Genomic DNA, 20,838 nt, shown 5'->3' on the forward strand with positions numbered 1-20,838 from the left:
CCAAGGTGAAGATCAGGAAAATTGGCATACACTGGATGTGAGAAGCAGGGCTCACCTATATTCAAAGGACAAAGGCTTTTAGGAAATCAGAAAATCTGTTCCTTCAACATGCCGGTCCTAATAAGGGACAAAAAGCAAGTAAAGCCACCCTAGCAAGGTGGATTAGATCAACTATTGAAAAATGCTATCATCTCAGTGACCTTCAATCTCCTCTACAGATCAGGGCACATTCCACACGCTCTGCAGCTACCTCATGGGAACAAGTCGGGCATATCCCCCTGGATCAAATCTGCAGAGCGGCTACGTAGGTATCCGCATCAACCTTTGTCAAGCACTACAGGCTCGACTCACTGGCATCAGAGGGTTCACTATTTAGCAAAAAAGTGCTTGAAATGGCGTCTGCTATCCCGCCCATATAGCTATTGCTTGGAAAGTCCCATATGTGTTGTGCGGTCAAGGACGATCAGGAAAACGAAAATGTACTCACCGAAATTTTTATTTCCTGGAGTCCGAAGGCAGCACAAGCTTCCTCCCCCCTGGCAGGACTTATGACTATTGCTTCGTAAAAATACGCTGGGGCCCGGTTTCCGGTACATACTTATAGGGGGAAGTCCTTAATTGTTTAATTGCTAATTAAGCCGTCTCTGCTTGATTGTACCTAGGGGACTAAAACCCACATGTGTTGTACTGCCTACTGCCTGACTCCAGGACAACCCTGCGTTCAGTCCCTGTTCTTATGCTTTACACTATGAAAACCTGCATTGGAAAACAGGAAATGTTTCAGACATCTTTTGACAGTGTGACATTTTAAACAGTATATAAAACCTTTGAGATTTTTTTTTTTTTAAATAAAAGTAATGTATCATGGGGTTTAACCTGTTAGTGACCAGCCCATAGTCTTTTTACGTCGGTCTTTAACGGGCCTTATTCCGATGCCATAGACTTTTTACGTCGCGACATCGGAATAAGTAAACAGAGCAGGGAGCTGTCAAATCTCCCTGCTCTCGGCTGCCAGAGGCAGCTGAGGGCTGGGGGCGTCCCTGCTCTGCCGGGTGAGATCGATATTAGTATCGATCTCACCCGTTTAACCCCTCAGATGCGGCGCTCAATAGCGAGCACCGCATCGGAGTGGTTTTGGAGAGAGGGAGGGAGCTCCCTCTCATCCCACCGACACCCGGCGATACGATCGCCGAGTGTCTGTGTCTCCGATGGCAGCCGGGGGCATAATAAAGGCCCCCAGGTCTGCCTGTAATGAATGCCTGCTAGATCATGCCGCAGGCATGACCTAGCAGATGCCTGTCCGTTTTAAACGGACAGGCAGTAATACACTGCAATACAAAAGTATTGCAGTGTATTATAATAGCGATCGGAGGATCGCATAGTGAAGTCCCCTAGTGGGACTAGTATTAAAAAAAATTAAAAAAAAAAAGGTGAAAAACCCACTTTTTCCCCTTACAAACTGCTTTACTATTAAAAAAACAAAATAAAAGGTAAAAAAATTACACATATTTGGTATCGCCGCGTCCGTAACGACCCCGACTATAAAGCTATTAGATTACTTAACCTGCACGGTGAACGCCGTAAAAAAATAAAAAAACTACGGAAAAATTGCTGTTTCCTGTGAATCCTGACTTTAAAAAAATTGTGATTAAAAAGTGATCAAAAAGTCGCATCTACTCCAAAATGGTACCAATAAAAACTACAAGTCTTCCCGCAGAAAAAAAGCCCTCATACAACTGCATCGGCGAAAAAATAAAAACGTTACGGCTCTTCAAATATGGAGACGCAAAAACAAATAATTTTGAAACAAAAGCGTTTTTACTGTGTAAAAGTAGTCAAACATACAAAAACTATACAAATTTGGTATCGTTGCAATCGCAACAACCCGCTGAATAAACTTATTGTGTTATTTATACCACATGGTAAACGGCGTAGATTTAGGACGCAAAAAAGTGTGGTGAAATTTCAGATTTTTTTCTATCCCCCCTCCAAAAAAAAGTTAATCAATAAATATGTACCTCAAAATGGTGCTATTAAAAAATACAACTTGTCCCGCAAAAAAAAAACACCTTATACAGCTATGTCGACGCAAAAATAAAAAAGTTATAGCTCTTGGAATGCGGCGTTATCTTCGATCCCGGTCATTAGGGTTAAGTGTCGGTTGTATGTTACAGCCTGTGAGGCCACACTATACCCCCCTTCCTGGCCATGACCTACAGTTATGTGAAATGTCAGGAAGGGGATAATGCACCTGTCCGCTTGTTATTCCTTGGCTTGTAAAGCACATGTCAGGCACCTCTAGGGCTGCTTATTTGAATCCTACCAACAAGAATTTCATGTGTATTGCCAGCTTAAAACAATTAAAAATAAGTCCCATCATACTTTTGGTTTGTTGGTTTATTTGGTGTTGTGTAAAAAAACAAAAAGTTATGCAAAAAGCCTCTCACACGAAAGGATGTAACGTCAAAACGCACCACTGATGATGCACTCTAAGAACTTGTTTTAAAATAAATTAAGATTTGCTCTCTATTTTCTTCAGCAAGTATTCCATTTGTACATTAAAGTTTGGCTGTCCTTTCTTCGTTTTTGAGCTTAGAACTTTATAGGTTTCAACTCTCTTCTGTTGGTAGAGTTTTTTTGCTTCTTCTATTTGCCTCCTGATATTCTCTGCCTCCTAAAATATACACAAAAATAAGAATTTTCATAACAGCAAGTAAAAAACATCCCTTCATGCACTTGTCAAAAGCCCACACACTAGATCACATTTGGCACATAAACATGCAAGCTCCACTAGTTAAGGTCCCCAGGTCTGCCATCTTTGTGCTCCTATTAATAGCAGCCGGTAAAAATCCCAATACATAAGTAGCACAGTGTATTTTACGAGCGATCGCTTATTCAAGTCTCCTAGACTACAAAAAAAGTTAAACGTTTTTAGTAATGCACAAAAAAAATAAGAAAATATTGTCCCACTACAGTAATAAAAAAAATAGCAACTTAGGTACCAAAAAATGTGAACAGAAAGTGATCAAAAACCTGTAGCCAAAATATGTAACAAAAAAACTCACCGCTTAAAGAGGCTCTGTCACCAGATTTTGCAACCCCTATATGTATTATGTGCGTACATCGGGGCGTTTTTACTACTTTTACTAGCTGGGCGTTCTGACGAGACCTATCATCAACTTCTCTTCAGAACGCCCAGCTTCTGGCAGTGCAGATCTGTGACGTCACTCACTTCCTGCCCCAGGTCCTGCATCGTGTCGGCCACATCGGCACCAGAGGCTACAGTTGATTCTGCAGCAGCATCGGCTTTTGCAGGTAAGTCGATGTAGCTACTTACCTGCAAACGCTGATGCTGCTGCAGAATCAACTGTAGCCTCTGGTGCCGATGTGTCCTCGCTCGTCCGACACTATGCAGGACCTGTGAGTGACGTCACAGCGTGATCTCTCGAGAACACGCTGTGTGTCTGCACTGCCAGAAGCTGGGCGTTCTGAAGAGAAGTGGATGATACTTCTCGTCAGAACGCCCAGCTAGTAAAAGTAGTAATAACGCCCCGATGTACGCACATAATACACGCCCACTTGGACTTTTGCAAGCCTCATTTGCATAAATACAAAAATGGTCATAACTTAACCAAAAATGCTCGTTTTTTAAAAATAAAAACGTTACTGTAATCTACATTGCAGCGCCTATCTGCTGCAATAGCAGATAGGGGTTGCAAAATCTGGTGACAGAGCCTCTTTAAAGGGAAGGGATTTTTTTTTTTTATGTTATTGCTTTTAGTATGTCATTAACCCCTTTCCGCTGTGGCCACTTTTGACCTTCCTGACAGAGCCTCATTTTTCAAATCTGACATGTGTCACTTTATGTGGTAATAACTCCGGAATGCTTTCACCTAGCCAAGCAATTCTGAGATTTTTTTCTCGTGACACATTGGACTTTATGTTACTGGCAAAATTTGCTCGAAACATTCAGTATTTAATTGTGAAAAACATCAAAATGTAGCGAAAAATAGCAAAAATTTGCATTTTTCTCAATTTAAATGTATCTGCTTGTAAGACAGGCAATTATGCCACTCAAAAATGTTGCTAATTAACATGCCCCATATGTCTACTTTAGATTGGCATAGTTTTTTTGAACATCCTTTTACTTTTTCTGGGACGTTACAAGGCTTAGAACTTTAGCAGCAATTTATCACATTTTCAAGACAATTTCAAAATGCTATTTTTACAGGGGCCAGTTCAGTTGTGAAGTGGCTTTGAGGGCCTTATATATTAGAAACCCCCAAAAACTCACCCCATTTTAAAAACTGCACCCCTCAAAGTATTCAAAACAGCATTTAGAACGTTTCTTAACCCTTTAGACATTGCACAGAAATTAAGGCAAACTAGAGGTGAAATTTACAAAGATCATTATTTTTTTGTCCAGAAATTCAATTTGAATCCATTTTTTTTGTACCACAGAAGGTTTTACCCAAGAAATGCAACTCAATATTTATTGCCCAGGTTCTGCAGTTTTAGGAAATATCCCACGTGGCCCTAGTGTGCTTGTGGACTGAAGCACCGGCCTCAGAAGCAAAGGAACATCTAGTGGATTTTGGCCCACCTTTTTATTAGAATATATTTTTGGCACCTTGTCAGCTTTGAAGAGGTGTTGTGGAACTAAAACAGTGGAAACCCCCAACAAGTGACCCCATTTTGGAAACTATACCCCTTGAGGAAATTATCTAGGGGTATAGTGAGCATTTTGACCACACAGGTTTTTTGCAGAAATTTTTGGAAGTAGGCCGTGAAAATGAAAATCTACATTCTTTCAAAGAAAATGTAGGTTTAGCTAATTTTTTTTCATTTCCACAAGGACTAAAGGAGAAAAAGCACCACAAAATTTGTAAAGAAATTTCTCCCGACTAAAACAGTACCAAACATGTAATAAACGGCTGTTTGGACACACGGCGAGGCTGAGAAGGGAAAGAGCGCCATTTGGCTTTTGGAGCTCAAGTTTAGCAGGAATTGTTTGCGGAGGCCATGTCACATTTGCAAAGCCCCTGAGGGGACAAAACAGTGGAAACCCCCCACAAGTGACCCCATTTTGGAAATTGCACCACATGAGGAAATTATCTAGGGGTACAGTGAGCAGTTTGACCCCACAGGTGTTTTACAGAACTTATTGGACGTAGGCCGTAAAAATGAAAATCTAAATTTTTTCAAAGAAAATTTAGGTTTAGGTAATTTTTTTTCATTTCCAAAAGGACTGAAGGGTTTTGCTGGTATTTCAGTTTATAATGTGGTGGCATATGTAATCTGTGCGGAGTACATCAGGGCATAAGAGGGTATAATAATGGGGTAAATAATACAATTATCCATAGATGTGTGTTACGATGTGAAGCGATCCGTTATGCGCAGGCCGGTGTCACACTGATAAACGGTTTTCTTTCTTATCCCCCTTTTGTAACGCTCTGCACCCTTTGGGGACTTTTTCTCCTTCGTAGTTTGGGAAATTTTGCTGGGAAAGTTTTGCGCTGGTATAATACGGGCGCCCTCGCTTCCAGCGGATGTGCTACTTCCCTTTCCTAGTTCCTAAATACTAGGGCCCTGAAACTGAAGGAATGTTCCCCTCCGGCCTGCTCATTGAGATGTTTTTTCATCACCGCATTACTAGTGCCATAACTTTTTTGTTTTTCAGTTGATTGAGCGGTGTGCGGGCTTGTTTTTTGCGAGACGAGCTGTAGATTTTATTGGTACCATTTTAGAACACAAGACTTTTTGATCACTTTTTATTTCATTTTTTGGTAAAGGAAATTACCAAAAACAAGCAATTCTGGAATAGTTTTTTATTGTTTTTTTTTTCGGCATCCACAGTGTGCCCTAAATTACATGTTAGCTTTATTCTGCGGGTCGATACGATTACGGCGATACCAAATTTATATACTTTTTTTTATGTATTGCAGCTTTTGCACAATAAAATCACTTTTTCTATAAAATAATTTGTTTTCTGTGTCGCAATATTGTTAGACCCATAACTTTTTTATTTTTGCGTGCACAAAGCGGTGTCAGGGATTATTTTTTGCGGGACGGATTGTCATTTTTATTAGTACTATTTTGGAGTAAATGTGATGTTTTGATCACTTTTTGGAAGGAGATATGACCTAAAAACAAAGATTCTGGCGTTGTTTTTCATGTTTGTTTTTTTACGGCGTTCACCGTGCGGGATAAATGACAATAGTTTTGTCATTTGGGTCGTTACGGACGCAGCGATACCAATTACGTATAGATTTTTTAATTTTTACGGTTTTTCCCATTATAAAAGACTTACTATGGGAAAAAAGTCAGTTTAGCTTTTTTTTTTGAAACGTGTGTGTGTGTGTGTGTGTTTTTATTGTTTTACGACATTTTTATTATGTAGTGCAGTGTATTAGCGCTGTCAGTTATTCACTGACAGCAAGCCTATGAGGACACGCTGCAGGCGGGTACTCATCGGCTCCCGTACAAGGCAGACTCGGACGCCATTATCTGGCCTCCGATTGCCACAGCAACCCAGCGATTGCGTCGCTGGGTTGCCGGTCGGGTTAAAACCTATCAGATGCTGCGCAATATTGAGCGCAGCATCTGAGGGGTTAATCAGCCGGATCGGAGAATAGCTTCGGTCCTGCCAGTTACAGGAGGGTGCCAGCTGTATAATACAGCTGTCATCCCACGGTGACGGTGCCGGCTCTGCTTCTGAACCCGCACCATCACTGCGACGTAACTGTACTGCGGTTTGCGGGAATACGTTCCCAGCAGCGCCGTATATATACTGCGGATGTCGGGAAGGTTTTAAAATAAATTTTATTTGTGTGTTGTACTTTTTTTTTCTCTCTTTTACTTCTCTATGGGGGCTGCCATTTTTTTTTTCATCTCTGTATGGTGTCGGCTAACGACACATACAGAGATGGAATACGGCACATACAGCCCCATAGAGAATGCGAACGGGAGCCGTTCCATTCACTGTAGCATACACCGTCTGTGTGGGAACGGCGGATGCGCCGCTCCCACACAGTCCAAAAGGAAGGTCTTCGGCAGAGTGACCACCGGCGCCATTTTCATGTGGATTGGAAGCCGTGGCCGGACAGTAAGATGACTACTTCCGGTCGCCGCTTCCAGCCATATGTTCAGAAGCAAGGACTAGGAGTGGAGGGAGCGGAGGCAGTAAGTTATGTTTGTGTATGTGAGGTGTGTGTATGTGCGTGTTATACGGTCTGATTACCACTGTATCTAATCCTCCTACACTGTGCATTCATTAAAAAAAATGGTGCCACACAGTGTAGGAGGTTTGAACATTCAACCCCCTCCTTTCTCCTGGCACTAGCCAGGAGAAAGGAGGGGGGATCGTTTGAGGACACTAGAGCGAGTGTGTCTTCTCCAATTTTGCAGCATAAAGCAATGAGGTTGCTTTACCACATGCCAATGCTGCAATTTTGGGAATTGCTCCCTCTAGTGACCAGCACATGGAAATGTTATAAATTAGAATCTAATTTATAATATTTCCTGACTTGTGAAAAAAATTAGAACAATGTGTAATCATTTATATACGAACAGCTTAAAAAAAATATTTTTTTTTTTCTAGCGACACATTCCCTTTAATAGGTGGAAATTTTTTGTTTTGTAAAGGTAGTAAATGATAAAAAAAAAATAAATGTATAAATAAAATACAGATTTTGTATCACCCCGTATTCGTATTAAGGAACAGAATAAAGTTAACATGTCGTCTATACTGCACGGTGAGCGCAGTAGAAACATAACCCAAAAAACAATAGTGGAATCACCTTCTCTGTTTTTAAGAAAATTATATAGTACAATAAATGGTGCCATTAATAAACTGCAACTCGCCCAAAAAAAAAAAAAAAAAAAAAAAAAAAAAAAAAAAAGCCTTCCTACAGCTATGTTGACAAAAAAATAAAACAGGTTTGACTTTCGGACGACAGGGAGCAGAAAAACTAAAAAAAAAAAAAAAAAAAGTGTGGCCGCGGTGGCAAAGCATCATGGCGATAGACTGGATATACGGTACTTTTAATATATTTGTTTTTGCTGCGATAATGAAAAAAAGGTCTTTCTTATTTTCATAGAATGTATCATCTGGTTTGTTTTTTTTGTTTGCCTTTTCTCTTTTTGAAATGTGAACATAGTTGGGAATTGTCGATCTTGCGCCCCTTTATATCGTGTAAATTTAGTATTGTGAGAGGTGCCCACTATTTTCTTTTTCCACTACTTTTAACCCTTGACATCTAAGATCGCGAGCCCTAAAGAATACGTTCATACAAAATATATATGCATATTACCTACACAAAAAGTTAGAGATGTTTCCATCTCTGACATATATGGACATAACCAGATATGCAGTCATTGTCCGATAGATGGGGGCCCCGTGCTTATCTCTAGAACAGCGCCTCCTATCCTACTTTCTGCCGCTAGGCTCTTGCCATTGATTTAAAGAGGATCTGTCACCAGATTATAAAATCCCTATCTCCTATTGAATGTGATCGGCGCTGCAATGTAGATAACAGCAAAGTTTTTTTGTTTTTTTTAAACTTATTTTTGCCAAAGTTATGAGCAATTTTATATTTATGCAAATGAGCTTTTCAATGGACAACTGGGCGTGTTTACTGGTTTTACCAACTGGGAGTTGTGAATAGCAGTGTATGACGCTGACAAATCAGCATCATACACTTCTCATCGTTCCCACCCAGCTTCTTTCACTGCAGACACACAGCGTGACGTCACCCACAGGTCCCTCAACCTTGGCGTCGGACAGAGAAGATACATCGGCTCCAGGCGTCCGAGAGGGTAATATGCTTGTCTCTAGGGAGTTTGCTATGCTTACCTGCACATGGTGATGCTGCTGCAGATTCAACTGTACCCTCTGACACCTGGAGCCGATGTGTCTTTTCTCGTCCGACGCCAAGGTTGAAGGACCTGTGGGTGACCTCTTTGTTCCCACCCAGCTTCTTTCACTGCAGACACACAGCGTGTTTTTGCCCCCATAAATCAATAGTACAAGTGAAGAGAAGAGAAGATACTTTGTAATATATTTTATTACAGAAAAATTCCTCTTTCTCCCCATCACTGATCATTCACTCTCAATTCACTGGTAAAACCTGTGTTCAGTGAGGCAGAGATAAAGATGAATTATCAGCTCACTGAGGGATTAGGTTGCAGCTAATGCCCATAAAAGTCTTTGGAGGGGGGCACCGAGATGCTGGAGAGTGAGAAACACTGCTGATGTAGTAAGTGTTTTACTGTATTACCCCAGACCTTGATTATCAGCAACACTGCTCAATACCGTCCTCAGTGCTACTCATCACAGTGCTAGATTCTAGAAAAAACACTTACTAGAAGCAGCATCAGTTTGTATCTATCTCTCTCAGCACCTGCCCCTTCATCCCCTCCATAGACTTCTATGAGCAACAGCTGTAACCTGATCTCTCAGCAAAGATGAAAATCCATCTTTATCTTTGCCTCACTGAATACAGATTTTACCAGTAAATTGAGAGTGAGTGAACAGTGCAGGAGGAAGAGGTGGGGGGGGAGAGGAGTTTGGCAAGTGGAAAAGGCGGCATTTTTTTGTAATAAGATATATTACATCGATTTATATCACGGCTTGTACGGTTGATTTATGCGTAAATACCGTAGTCGACTGCGCTATTCATTCCGTCAAAACGACGGAACCCTTACACAACGGTGACAAATGGAAACCATTGCACCGGATCCGTCACCATTGTAGTCAACGGTGATGCAAACGGAAACCTACAGTTTCCGTTTGTTTTAGTTTGGATTCCGTTCAGGAGTTCCCCTGACGGAAAGGTCTGGCGGAACTCATGAACGAGTCCCGACGCAGATGAGAACGAAGCCTTAGGTCTCATGCACACGACCGTAGTGATGTGCACGGTGCGGACAGCCGCAGTGTCAGCTGCAAATGGCGGGCCGTGCACTTGGCCGCGTGCATTCTCAGGTCCAGGCTCCTGGGCAATGCACGAACTGTGGAAACCACGGTCGTGTGCATGGGCCCATTGAACAAAATGGGGCCGCAGTTCACCCACAGATTTGCGGGTGAATTGCGGCCGCAAAAATAAGTTTGTGTGCATGGGGCCTTACCCGTTAGGGATCTATCTTTCGACATGCTTATTGACGGTTTTCAATATAAACCAGCAATACTGTGAATACAACAGTTTGGATGGTAAAACAGGACCAGTGCAAAGTTGTAAATGAGTGTCAGCACAAAACAAATTTCACAAAAACAAAATCATAATAAAAGTGACTAACTTAGGCCTCATGCACACGACCGTAAAAACTCCGGTTATTACAGGTCGTAATTACGACCCGTAATAACGGGCTCATAGACTTCTATTGGCGACGGGTGCCTTCCCGTTTTCTCGCGGGAAGGTGCCCGTGCCGTTGAAAAAGATAGAACATGTCCTATTTCAGGCCGTAATAACTGCACGGACAGCCCATAGAAGTCTATGGAGCTCTCGTAATGACGGGTGGCTACATGTGTGCACCCGTCATTACGGCAGCGTTGCTAAGCGACGTCAGTAAATAGTCACTGTCCAGGGAGCTGAAAGAGTTAACTGATCGGCAGTAACTCTTTCAGCACCCTGGACAGTGACTACCGATCAGAATAAACCTGTAAAAAATAAAAATAAAAGACGTTCATACTTACCGAGAACTTCCTGCTTCCTCCAGTCCGGTCTCCCGCCCGTTGCCTTGGTGACGCGTCCCTCTCGACATCCGGCCCGACGTCCTGGATGACATTTCAGGCCATGTGACCGCTGCAGCCAATCACAGGTCAATCACAGGCTGCAGCGGTCACATGGACTGCCGCGTCATCCAGGGATGTCGGGCTGGATGTGAAGAGAGGGACGCGTCACCAAGACAACGGCCGGGTAAGTGTGAATTTCTTTAACTTTTATTACAGAAAGGGCTGTTCCTTCTCTCTATCCTGCACTGATAGAGAGAAGGGGCTGCCGATTTGTGCAGTGCTATTTTGCCGCCAAAAACGTGCCCGTAAATACGGGTGGAATACGGGTGACACCGGACCCATATTTACGGGCACGGGTTCGTAAATACTGGTGCAAAACGGGTGGAATACGTGTGACACCGGACCTGTATTTACGCCAGTATTTACGGGTGGGAAGAAATACGGTCGTGTGCATGAGGCCTTAAACTGATCTAAAAATTTTGGCATCCTTACTATTCTTTTCTTTGCACGCTCACGTTGCTTCTGTTCATATTCTTCTCTTGCTTTTTGATTTGACGTTTTCTTACATTTTTTCTTTGGTCTGCATTAAAAATACAATTTTACAGCTTAAACAATGTAAACGAAAAAAATAAAACAAAAAATAAATAAATCAAACAGACAAAAAGTGATAGTTCTGGTATTTCTGGGTAAAGCTTGTATCCCGCCATCGCCTATCTATTATCCAGAGCGGAGAGGCACTGCAAGGAGTGGGTAATATGCTAGAGGACTTGGTACAACCATGTATTAAGGTTCTCCCAGAATCAACAATAAGTTCCTTATTGCTGAGGGCGCAACTTATCACTAGAATGAGAGTACCAAGCCCCCCATACCTCCTGACTAGGGTTGCACGATGCATCAAAACTTCGATACTGTTTCGATGCCGTGCACCCTGGAACAGTTCAATACCGTTATTTCATGTATGTCGATACGAAGCTATTCGGCCGCACAGCTCAGTATTGTAACACATGAATGTATGAGAGCGGAGCTGCGGCTGTGTGAAAGTCATTGCCCCGCTCCGGAGTCCTGACAAGTGCGCGCCGTCAGCATGAAGTGATGCGACCAGCGCTGCACTAATTAGTAGTAATTAACCCCATCATGTACCCCACACATTAACTCAATGTTGTCCATTATGACTGAGGAACATGATGGGGCTTATTACTGTTAATGTGAGGTACATGGAGGTTCAAAATTCATCACACCACACGCCTCACATAAGAAAACGGAAGAACTTTTTATTTTATTATTATTGTTGGCAAAGTCTCGTTTTGGTATCGAGTATCGCAATACTAAACGAAGCATCGGTATCGAAGTCTAAATTCTGGTATCGTGACAACCCTACTCCTGAGTGCATGACCGCAGTGAGGAGAACAATGACACTCCATTGTAAGTCTGTAGGAGCGACTGAGACAGCGCTGTTCATTGGTCAGCGCATTGCAAATATAAATGGACTTGGAAGAGCAATTATTGCAGGTTCTCTTTTTACTATGATCTTACATTATTTCTCGCTCTTCGTGTACGGTCTCAGAGCGCTTCTTTTCAAGTTTCCTCAGCTCTTCACTTTTCAATCTCCGTTCTTCAGCCAAATAGAGATGTTTCAGATGTTCAGGATAGTGATCACTATAGGAGACTTCTTTAGGACTTGCCTTGTTTTGTTTTCTTAGCAGCTTTTTATATTGTAATTGAGCATTTTTCTTTCTCCACAAAGTAAAGCCTTGTCCTAGACAAGAAATGACAGATGCAGAGGTCATGTAAATTACAGTATATATATATATATATATATATATAAAAGTCAGTGGTCATATGCATGTTTTTTGTGTTACAGTTTGGCACAACAATGAATGGCGTCATTACTGCAAAAAAAAACAAAAACCCCAAAAAACAGTTCTTGCAAAACGTTGCTAGGACGGTTTCTATAGAAAGCTGTGATCACGGTACCACAGGTAAAAACGAGATTGCATATTGTACCTGTGCATTTCAGCGCTACACTTGTAACATGGCCACGCGGCGAGTCACTGCAGCAAAAAAACAAACAAAACCCAACAGTTTCAATTCCTATTTTTAAAATCTCTGCGTGCTGACAACGCGCTATTGTTTCTGGTAAAACCATGGACACTACGATGGAACCCATTAAAGTCAATGGGTCCTGTCGGGTGCCGTTGTCGCCATTATTCAACAGAACCGGTGCTTCGGGTATTTCCATTTGTTCTGTTCCTCTGAACAGATGTGGACAGGCGCTTACACAAGGTATACAGTATGAGAAGGACATGTAGAACCACACGTGTATGAAGACGGAATAAAGTTGGATAGCCAATTAGAGTCCAGCTTCCATGATTGGTTGTTATGGACAACTGCTGTGCTTGTAGTCTGCACTACATACACGAGCATACGCACTGTAAATACGGACAGCACACCCCGCTTCTCACCTTCATTGGCGCTGCCCTCAAACACCTTTTGATTCGGCCTCCATTTCCGTTTTCCGCTGCCTTTCCCTTCAAAGGCTGATTTCTTCCAGGGACCTCTGCTGTCTTCCGCCTTCTGAGTATTTATACCTACTGTTTTATGTCCCGGGGCCTCACGTACACATTTTGCTTTCAACCGGCTCCCGCTATCAAACGTTGCTTCGCCTTTACTCCCAACATCTCGGCTTCTCTTTCTGCTCGTGGTCGCCATGTTACTACTCCTTGGTGCGTCTTCCAGATGTCCACTGTCATTGACGTCACCGCGTCAAGTGATGACGCAGCGTTCTATACTGCGAATTGCGTTACGGCTGTATGCTGTACTGCTGTGATAAACTTACAACTTCAATGATGCATTTTTCAGCATCTATACATAGCCACATGTACACCACTTCTCCACCAGCTGCAGTGTGCATAATTTAGTACTATCGCCAAATATATCCTAGAACGGGCTAGCAACCTTCGGCACTCTGTTGTAAAACTACAATTCCCAGCTTGCCCTGACAGCTTTTAGCTGGAATAATAAAGCCTTTGGCTGTCAGTGCATGCTGGGATTTGTAGTTTCACAACTGCTGGAGTGTCGAAGGTTGTTTACTCCTGTCCTAGAACCTTATAACACCCTCATCCCAATCTTGTAGAGTATGGGAAATATGAGATTATAAAGTAACTCGTCTAACTACCCCCTGTAGCCTGACTTCGTAACGCGTGATCTGAAGTCACGTGTTTAGATGACGTCACTCTCCTGCAACTAGGAACATTTAAACGTGTGGTTACTGGGGGGCTGCGTATCCACGGTGCTTCAAGTTCTGTAATGCAGAGGAAACCAGCAACTGCAATTACAGGGGTCTCATTTATAAAGCATGTAAGTATTGGCAAGTGGCCCATATATAACCGACCACATAGACTAGTAGTGTACCATGTAGATATAATGGCAGAATAAACCTAAAGTAGATCTTCCCTTTATAACTTCTGTTCTTCAGTGAAGTCTGTTACTCTCTGTTATCAGCCATCAGGATAAGAAGCATCATGTCCAGAAGAATGTCTGCCCCATGATCACTACTTTTATCTCCTATATCCAGAAACCTTTACATACATGTGTGCAGGATGACAGCTAGTGTGATCGACATGACTACTCCCGCAACTCTGGCTGTTCTGAATTCTGAATGGTAAAACGCTTTATTATGCAGTGAGGGTATGTGCACACACACTAATTACGTCCGTAATTGACGGACGTATTTCGGCCGCAAGTACCGGACCGAACACAGTGCAGGGAGCCGGGCTCCTAGCATCATACTTATGTACGATGCTAGGAGTCCCTGCCTCGCTGCAGGACAACTGTCCCGTACTGTAATCATGTTTTCAGTACGGGACAGTTGTCCTGCAGCGAGGCAGGGACTCCTAGCATCGTACATAAGTATGATGCTAGGAGCCCGGCTCCCTGCACTGTGTTTGGTCCGGGACTTGCGGCCGAAATACGTCCGTCAATTACGGACGTAATTAGTGTGTGTGCACATACCCTGATAGTTATCCCGGATCCTGTATGAACGCTTGCCTCGGTAGGGTTGCCATTCAGAAATCTGGGAAAGCTGGGTGAAAATGTACAGAAGAGCTATAATGAAGGCTGTTATTGCTCAGCTTCCCCAAAAACATGTCATTAAAGGGAATGTATCATCAGAAAATGATATATTATTTAAATGGTTTTTATTATAAACATGTTTTTTTAGGACTATCTAAATAAAAAAAAATCTTGAAATATTGCAGTTTTCAAACTGGTCACAGGAGCACACACATAATAGGCTGACACGTCCAGTTTTCTGCAGCTCACTGGTCTAGCTTATCTGTTTAGACTGGGACAGGTTCAGCAGAGGGGTTTAATGACGGCTCTATTGTACGGTTGGAGGCCTAGATAAAGCAGCAGCACAAGTCACATAGATAAAGCTCTGTATGCACTTTCTCTGTCACTCCCTGGTCTCTGTACTCCATCACCTCTTAGATAGTGTAAAGGCCCGTGCACATGGCCGTATTAGGGCAGCCTTCGAGGTCCATGAGGAGGTTTTTTTTTGGAAGAATTGTACTTTCCCCTAGAAACCTTGCTTCTAGGGGAAGAACATAGCTAAACATACAGAGTCTGAAGGAGACTTACAGCGGCACACAGGGGCCCTGTGGCTCTGTACCATGGAGACGTTCGGCTTCCGTGCATTGCTGTACAGGCTGTCTACGTTTGCATGAGCACTAAGGCTGGGTTCACGCGACTGCTGAAAAACATTTGCGATATACTGCAAAAAATTATTTTTTTTGCCACGACTGCACGGTTTTGGCACAATTGCAGCAAAAAAAAACATGTTTTTACCACGATGTGTAAACCAAGCTTTCTAGTCTATTGAAATTTCTCTGACAATAAAAGGGGTTTTCCTATAATCTTATATTATCTCTTATCCACGAGACAAGTGTTGATTTTCTGATCGCTAGGACCCCCAGATTCTCCTCATCACACCTTTTGCAGTGGGGACGAGCCTGAACGGAGAATCAGTCGAGCATGCGCCCACCACTCCATTCACTGTCTATGGGGATGATGGAAACCCGGCTATTTCTCGACTGCCGTTCCATTCAATGTCCTCCTCACTGCTGTTGAGCAGTAAATAGGATCTGGGGGTTCTAGACCCCCGTTCTCTTGATCGGTGGGGCCCCTGCAGTCAGAAAATGATCACCTATCCTGTGATTAGGTGATCATTAATGATTTTGGGAATACTACTTTAACTCCTAATCATCGCAGCTGCCATAAAGCGGCACAGACCATGCTGCTCTGACTATACAGACAATAGAGGAAGGATGTGTGCGTATCCAATATGGCCTCCTCAGGAAATGTTTTTTTTTTTTTTTAATTAGCTACACGTAAAAAATAACACTGTTTATTTTCCTCATACTTATTTATGATAAGCTTTTTACAACTTTGAGGGTAGTCTAGATGTTTTAGAAAAAAATCTGCATGTGTTAGGGTATGTTCACACGCACTAATTACGGACGTATTTCAAGCGTTTTTGCCCCGAATTACGTCCGAAAATAGCGCCTCAATAGCGCTGACAAACATCTGCCATTGAAAGCAATGGGCAGACGTTTGTCTGTTCACACGAGGCGTAATTTACGCGCCGCTGTCAAATGACGGCGCGTAAATAGACGCCCGCGTCAAAGAAGTGACCTGTCACTTCTTTGGCCGTAATTGGAGCCGTTATTCATTGACTCCAATGAAAAGCAGCGCCAATTACGTCCGTAACGGACGCGGCGTTCAAGCGCCTGCACATGCCGGTACGGCTGAAATTACGGGGATGTTTTCAGGCTGAAACATCCCCGTAATTTCAGCCGTTACGGACGCCCTCGTGTGAACATACCCTTACTGCAAGTGAAATCCATGCTGAAAATCTGCAACAGAAATTGACATGCTGCTGGTTTTAACGTTTCTGCGCATAAAAAGTCTGCAGTATGTGGATGAGATTTGTAAAATATCATCCACTTGCCCGGTATATATTCCGCTGCAGATTTTTTCTGTGCAATTCCGCAGATAAAATCTGCAGCAATTCTAGTATGTGTGGACATGCCCTTACAGAAGACCAGTCACAGATATGATTTTAGGATAAATGGACTTTAATGTTGCTATATCAGTAATGTGAATTATTCTTGTCATCCTTCTCAGCCTCTGAATAACATGCAGCCCATTATTTTGATATTTAATTTTCTTTGTTATAGGGAAATGTTTGCTCATTTGACCGCTCCGAGCATCGGCAAAGTAAAAGAGTCCATAGAAAGCTTGCTGCAATTTTTACAGATGACTGCGCGGATCTCTGGGGCTCACACTGTGGAGTTTTATACACAAGATATTTGGAAGAACTACGTGGCTGTTTCTCCTGAATCTGTCCTTTCAATCTTCAGTCAGCAGCAAAAGCTTTATAATGAAGACAGAGGTGAGTAAGATAGTAAAAGGTATGGATTCTATGTGTCCGACAACATCCCCCTCTCCATTCAGTCTTTTGGCACATTGACCGGGAATATGCAGTTACAATTATCAGTTCGTGTCTGGGTGTATTCCTCCGTGGCCATGTTATTGGTGTGCATTTCACTCATATGTAGTAGAGCAGATCATACAGGCAAGAGGATGAAACCAGAATGGTCTAACATGTATAACATATTGAAAGGATTTGTCAAAAAAGTATTCTGAGTAGTAGACTGACCGCTCGGACATCATTATAGGAGATAACAGGCCGGCCCATTATTGTGTATGGCAGTGTTTCCCAGTCAGAGTTCTGTGGAACTTTCTCTGGGGAACTTTAAATGCAGGGGATGTCCGGTTGATTTTCAGCAATTGGGTAAACTAAACATTCAACAAATCTGAACTGTTTAAAAGGTTATTGCCATCTTATAAAGAAAACTGCAGCCTGCCCCAGTTACTTGAAGCGGGAGGCTGGGAGTGCCGCTGTGCAGTAGAAGCAGCACTAAATCAGCACTGCTGCCCCTTTTTTCTCAGCATCGTTAGGGTTTTTTAGAGGTCCGACCCCCACTGATTATAAAGTGGTGGCAATTCCTAGCAATATGCCCTCACTTTATAAGATTCGATAAACCCTTTAAAGGGAATCTGTCAGCAGTTATGCTACCTCAAAACTGCTGAAAGTACAATATAGGGGAGGGCATTGTAAACATACCTTTTGTCTCAGTCATGCAGGATGCGTGAATTAGATGTTGAATTCCACCGGCGCTGCAGTCGCAAGTGCGACTGAGGCAGAGACTTAATGTGGAAGTGCTCTTGGCTTCTCCTCATCACACGCTGCCAGCTCTGCCCCTATGCTTTGAGTGACGGGTCTAGCGGTAGCAGAGTGTGGCACTTGGGACCGCCGCACTGGGGGAATCAAATGCAACTTGCATGACCGAGACAAAAGTTATGTTGACTATGCCCATATATCCCATAGATCGGTCTGTCAGCAGTTTTGAGGCCTCTGAACTGCTAACATATTCCCTCTAATGATTTCTTTGTCCTGGACAATACCTGATAATGTTGAGGTTCCTGCAAAGCACATTATAGTAAATCTGGCCTAAGGTGTCATACGTCGGTATAGGAGGGACTGTTGGACTTGTGTATGTTGTCCATGCAATGGGGTCTTGTGTGCATGTTTTCAGTGAGATAGGACTTGCTGATTAATGACAGGTTGGGTTTCTTACAATATAAAAATGTTTTCCAGAAGTTTCCTCATGGCAAGAATGTTGGGAACCCCTGAATTATGGGTTCTAGACTGTAACAGTCTATAAATTATGATGGGCCGACCTGGTATCTCCCAAGAAATGATGGTACTTGCTCTTAGAATTTGCGGTTGTGGCACGTCCCATTTAATTGTAATAATTTTGTAGTAGCCTAGCCTGTGTGTGTGTATGTGTGTGTGTATATATATATATATATATATATATATATATATATATATACATACTTTATTTACAGCAAGTTGTAAATATTTAATAATCCTAACATATCTATTTCCTCAGTAGTACATTAAAGCTGTCATCTTTAATGAAAATCTCAACCTCTAATCTTAATGAGGTCTCTCTGCTGACCCTGTCAGTCTACACAGCAAAGCTGAAAAGTGAGCTGCAAAACACATTAAATGTCAGCCTATTATGTGTGCTCCAGTGGATAGTGTGAGAACAGCAATATTTCAAGATACTTTATATTGAAAGTTATAAGAAAAAAAAACAAAACAACATACGCACCTCAAAAATCGGGTTGTCTTGTTTATTAAACCCATTTTAATATATCCTATTAGAGAATTCTGAGTTAGGCCCCATGCACACGAACGTAAAAACGCCCGTAATTACGGCACGGGTAGGCCCATAGAAGTCTATAGGGCTCCCGTAATTACGGGTGACTACGTGTGTGCACCCGTAATTACGGGAGCGTTGCTAGGCGACGTCAGTGGATAGTCTCTGTCCAGGGTGCTGAAAGAGTTAAACGATCGGCAGTAACTCTTTCAGCACCCTGGACAGTGACTTCCGATCACGATATAGATCAACCTGTAAAAAAATAAAAGTTCATACTTACCCAGAACTCCCTGCTTCTTCCTCCAGTCCGGCCTCCCGGGATGACATTTCAGCCCATGTGACCGCTGCAGCCAATCACAGGCCAATCACAGGCTGTAGCGGTCACATGGACAGCCGCGTCATCCAGGGAGGTCGGACTGGATGTCAAGAGAGGGACGCGTCACCAAGACAACGGCCGGGTAAGTATGAATTTCTTTTACTTTTACTACGGAAAGGGCTGCCCCTTCTCTCTATTCTGCACTGATAGAGAGAAGAGCTGCCGATTACTGCAGTGCAATTTTGTAGCGAAAACGTGCCCGTAAATACGGGTGGAATATTGGTGACAACGGACCCGTATTTACGGGCACGGGTCCGTAAATACTGGTGCAATACGGGTCGAATATGTGTGACCAAGGACCCGTATTTACGCTAGTATTTACGGGAAGACAAAAATAAGTTCGTGTGCATGAGGCCTTAGAGGGGGCTCCTTTGTTCAGGATTCTCATCTCTTGAACAGAGTGGTGAGTGGCTATAAAGAGCGTCTCTTGCTCTCGGGGACCTGTCCTGCATTACACAGACAGCCCATTACTATAAATGGGCACTATGTAATGCTTAGTTTCCCCAGTGGTGACGCTGCAGGGAAAATGAACACTTAGTGCCAGGTTTAACTAGATTTTATCTGATTGATGGGTTGCTCAGCACATGATCAGCTTTTTTGCCAAGGGGCCCTTTTAAAAAGTAGGGTTTGCACGAAAGTAGTTAACCACCTTAACCACTTGCGGACTGCCCACTGACTATAAACGTCAGGGCAGTCCGCAATCAACTTTGCATGGCCGTTTCAGAAACTCCTGCAGAGTTGCATTCCTTGCCGCTCTGTAGTGGAATTTAGCTCTTTGACAAAGCTGTCTCAAGACAGCTGACATCACAGAGCTCTGCCCAGAGAACAATCAGCAGTGGTCTCCCGGCATATAATCACATTACCCCCTCCAAGGAGCTCTGTGATAAAGCTTTCTCTAGGCAGCTATCACAAAGCTCTGCCCAGAGATAAACTCACACACTCACACACTCGAGCGATTTTTGGCCATGGGATCTGTGTCGTGGCCAAAGTCGCCGTATAGCCCCAGCCTAGAACTATACTATATATCAATATATATGAGGTAGATAGATGATTATTATAATATATTTATTTATCTAAATGCAGATTTTTTTGTGTCATACAAACAAAGATTATTATTCCTCTCTACCTATCTCTTTATCTATTTCTTTCATATCATATAGATGTATTGTACAGTTTTAGGCTGGGGCTACACGGCGACTTTAGCCACGACACTGGTCGCTTGCTCAAAGATTTCTATGTTCCGGAGTCTACATTGCAAGTAATCAAAGTCAATGTGGTCACAATGCGACGCACAAGTTTTCGCTACATGATTATTCCAAGAAATCCAAATTGTTGTGTTGTGGTAACATGTAGGTCGCAAGTTCGCAACGTGACCAGATTGACTTTCATTACTTGCGGTTTAGGCTACGGGATATAGTGATCTTTGGCCGTGCGGACTATAT

At 42.8% G+C, this 20,838-nt stretch overlaps 2 protein-coding genes across 3 annotated transcripts in view; one reads left to right on the forward strand and one right to left on the reverse strand.

Annotated features, from left to right (window-relative positions):
- Positions 1-2,379: 2,379 nt before the first annotated feature.
- On the reverse strand, positions 2,380-13,737 carry CCDC59 (coiled-coil domain containing 59). The gene is made up of 4 exons (XM_075856798.1): positions 13,192-13,737; positions 12,263-12,485; positions 11,222-11,309; positions 2,380-2,674 (listed from the first exon to the last, which is right to left on the reverse strand). The coding sequence occupies exons 1-4, from the start codon at positions 13,436-13,438 to the stop codon at positions 2,513-2,515; spliced, it is 720 nt and encodes a 239-aa protein (XP_075712913.1). The 5' UTR covers positions 13,439-13,737; the 3' UTR covers positions 2,380-2,512.
- Positions 13,509-20,838, forward strand: part of METTL25 (methyltransferase like 25) — a 215,290-nt gene continuing 207,960 nt past the window's right edge. The window contains exons 1-2 of one of the 2 annotated variants that reach the window (XM_075856797.1): positions 13,509-14,086; positions 16,966-17,180. In XM_075856797.1, coding sequence (XP_075712912.1) covers positions 14,085-14,086; positions 16,966-17,180 — 217 coding nt within the window. In that variant the 5' untranslated portion in view covers positions 13,509-14,084. The remainder of the gene's footprint in view (positions 14,087-16,965; positions 17,181-20,838) is intronic. The other variant, XM_075856796.1, reaches the window with a different exon arrangement.

This window comes from Rhinoderma darwinii, chromosome 3, assembly GCF_050947455.1.
Source record: "Rhinoderma darwinii isolate aRhiDar2 chromosome 3, aRhiDar2.hap1, whole genome shotgun sequence".
Lineage (NCBI taxonomy): Eukaryota > Metazoa > Chordata > Amphibia > Anura > Rhinodermatidae > Rhinoderma > Rhinoderma darwinii.

Coding starts and splice junctions, on each gene's coding strand:
- CCDC59 (XM_075856798.1), bottom strand. CDS start 13,438: ATGGCGACCACGAGCAGAAAGAGAAGCCGAGATGTTGGGAGTAAAGGC. Junction 12,486..13,191: donor TGAGGGCAGCGCCAATGAAG/GTGAGAAGCGGG, acceptor TTTCTTGTCTAG/GACAAGGCTTTACTTTGTGG. Junction 11,310..12,262: donor CACGAAGAGCGAGAAATAAT/GTAAGATCATAG, acceptor TTTTTAATGCAG/ACCAAAGAAAAAATGTAAGA.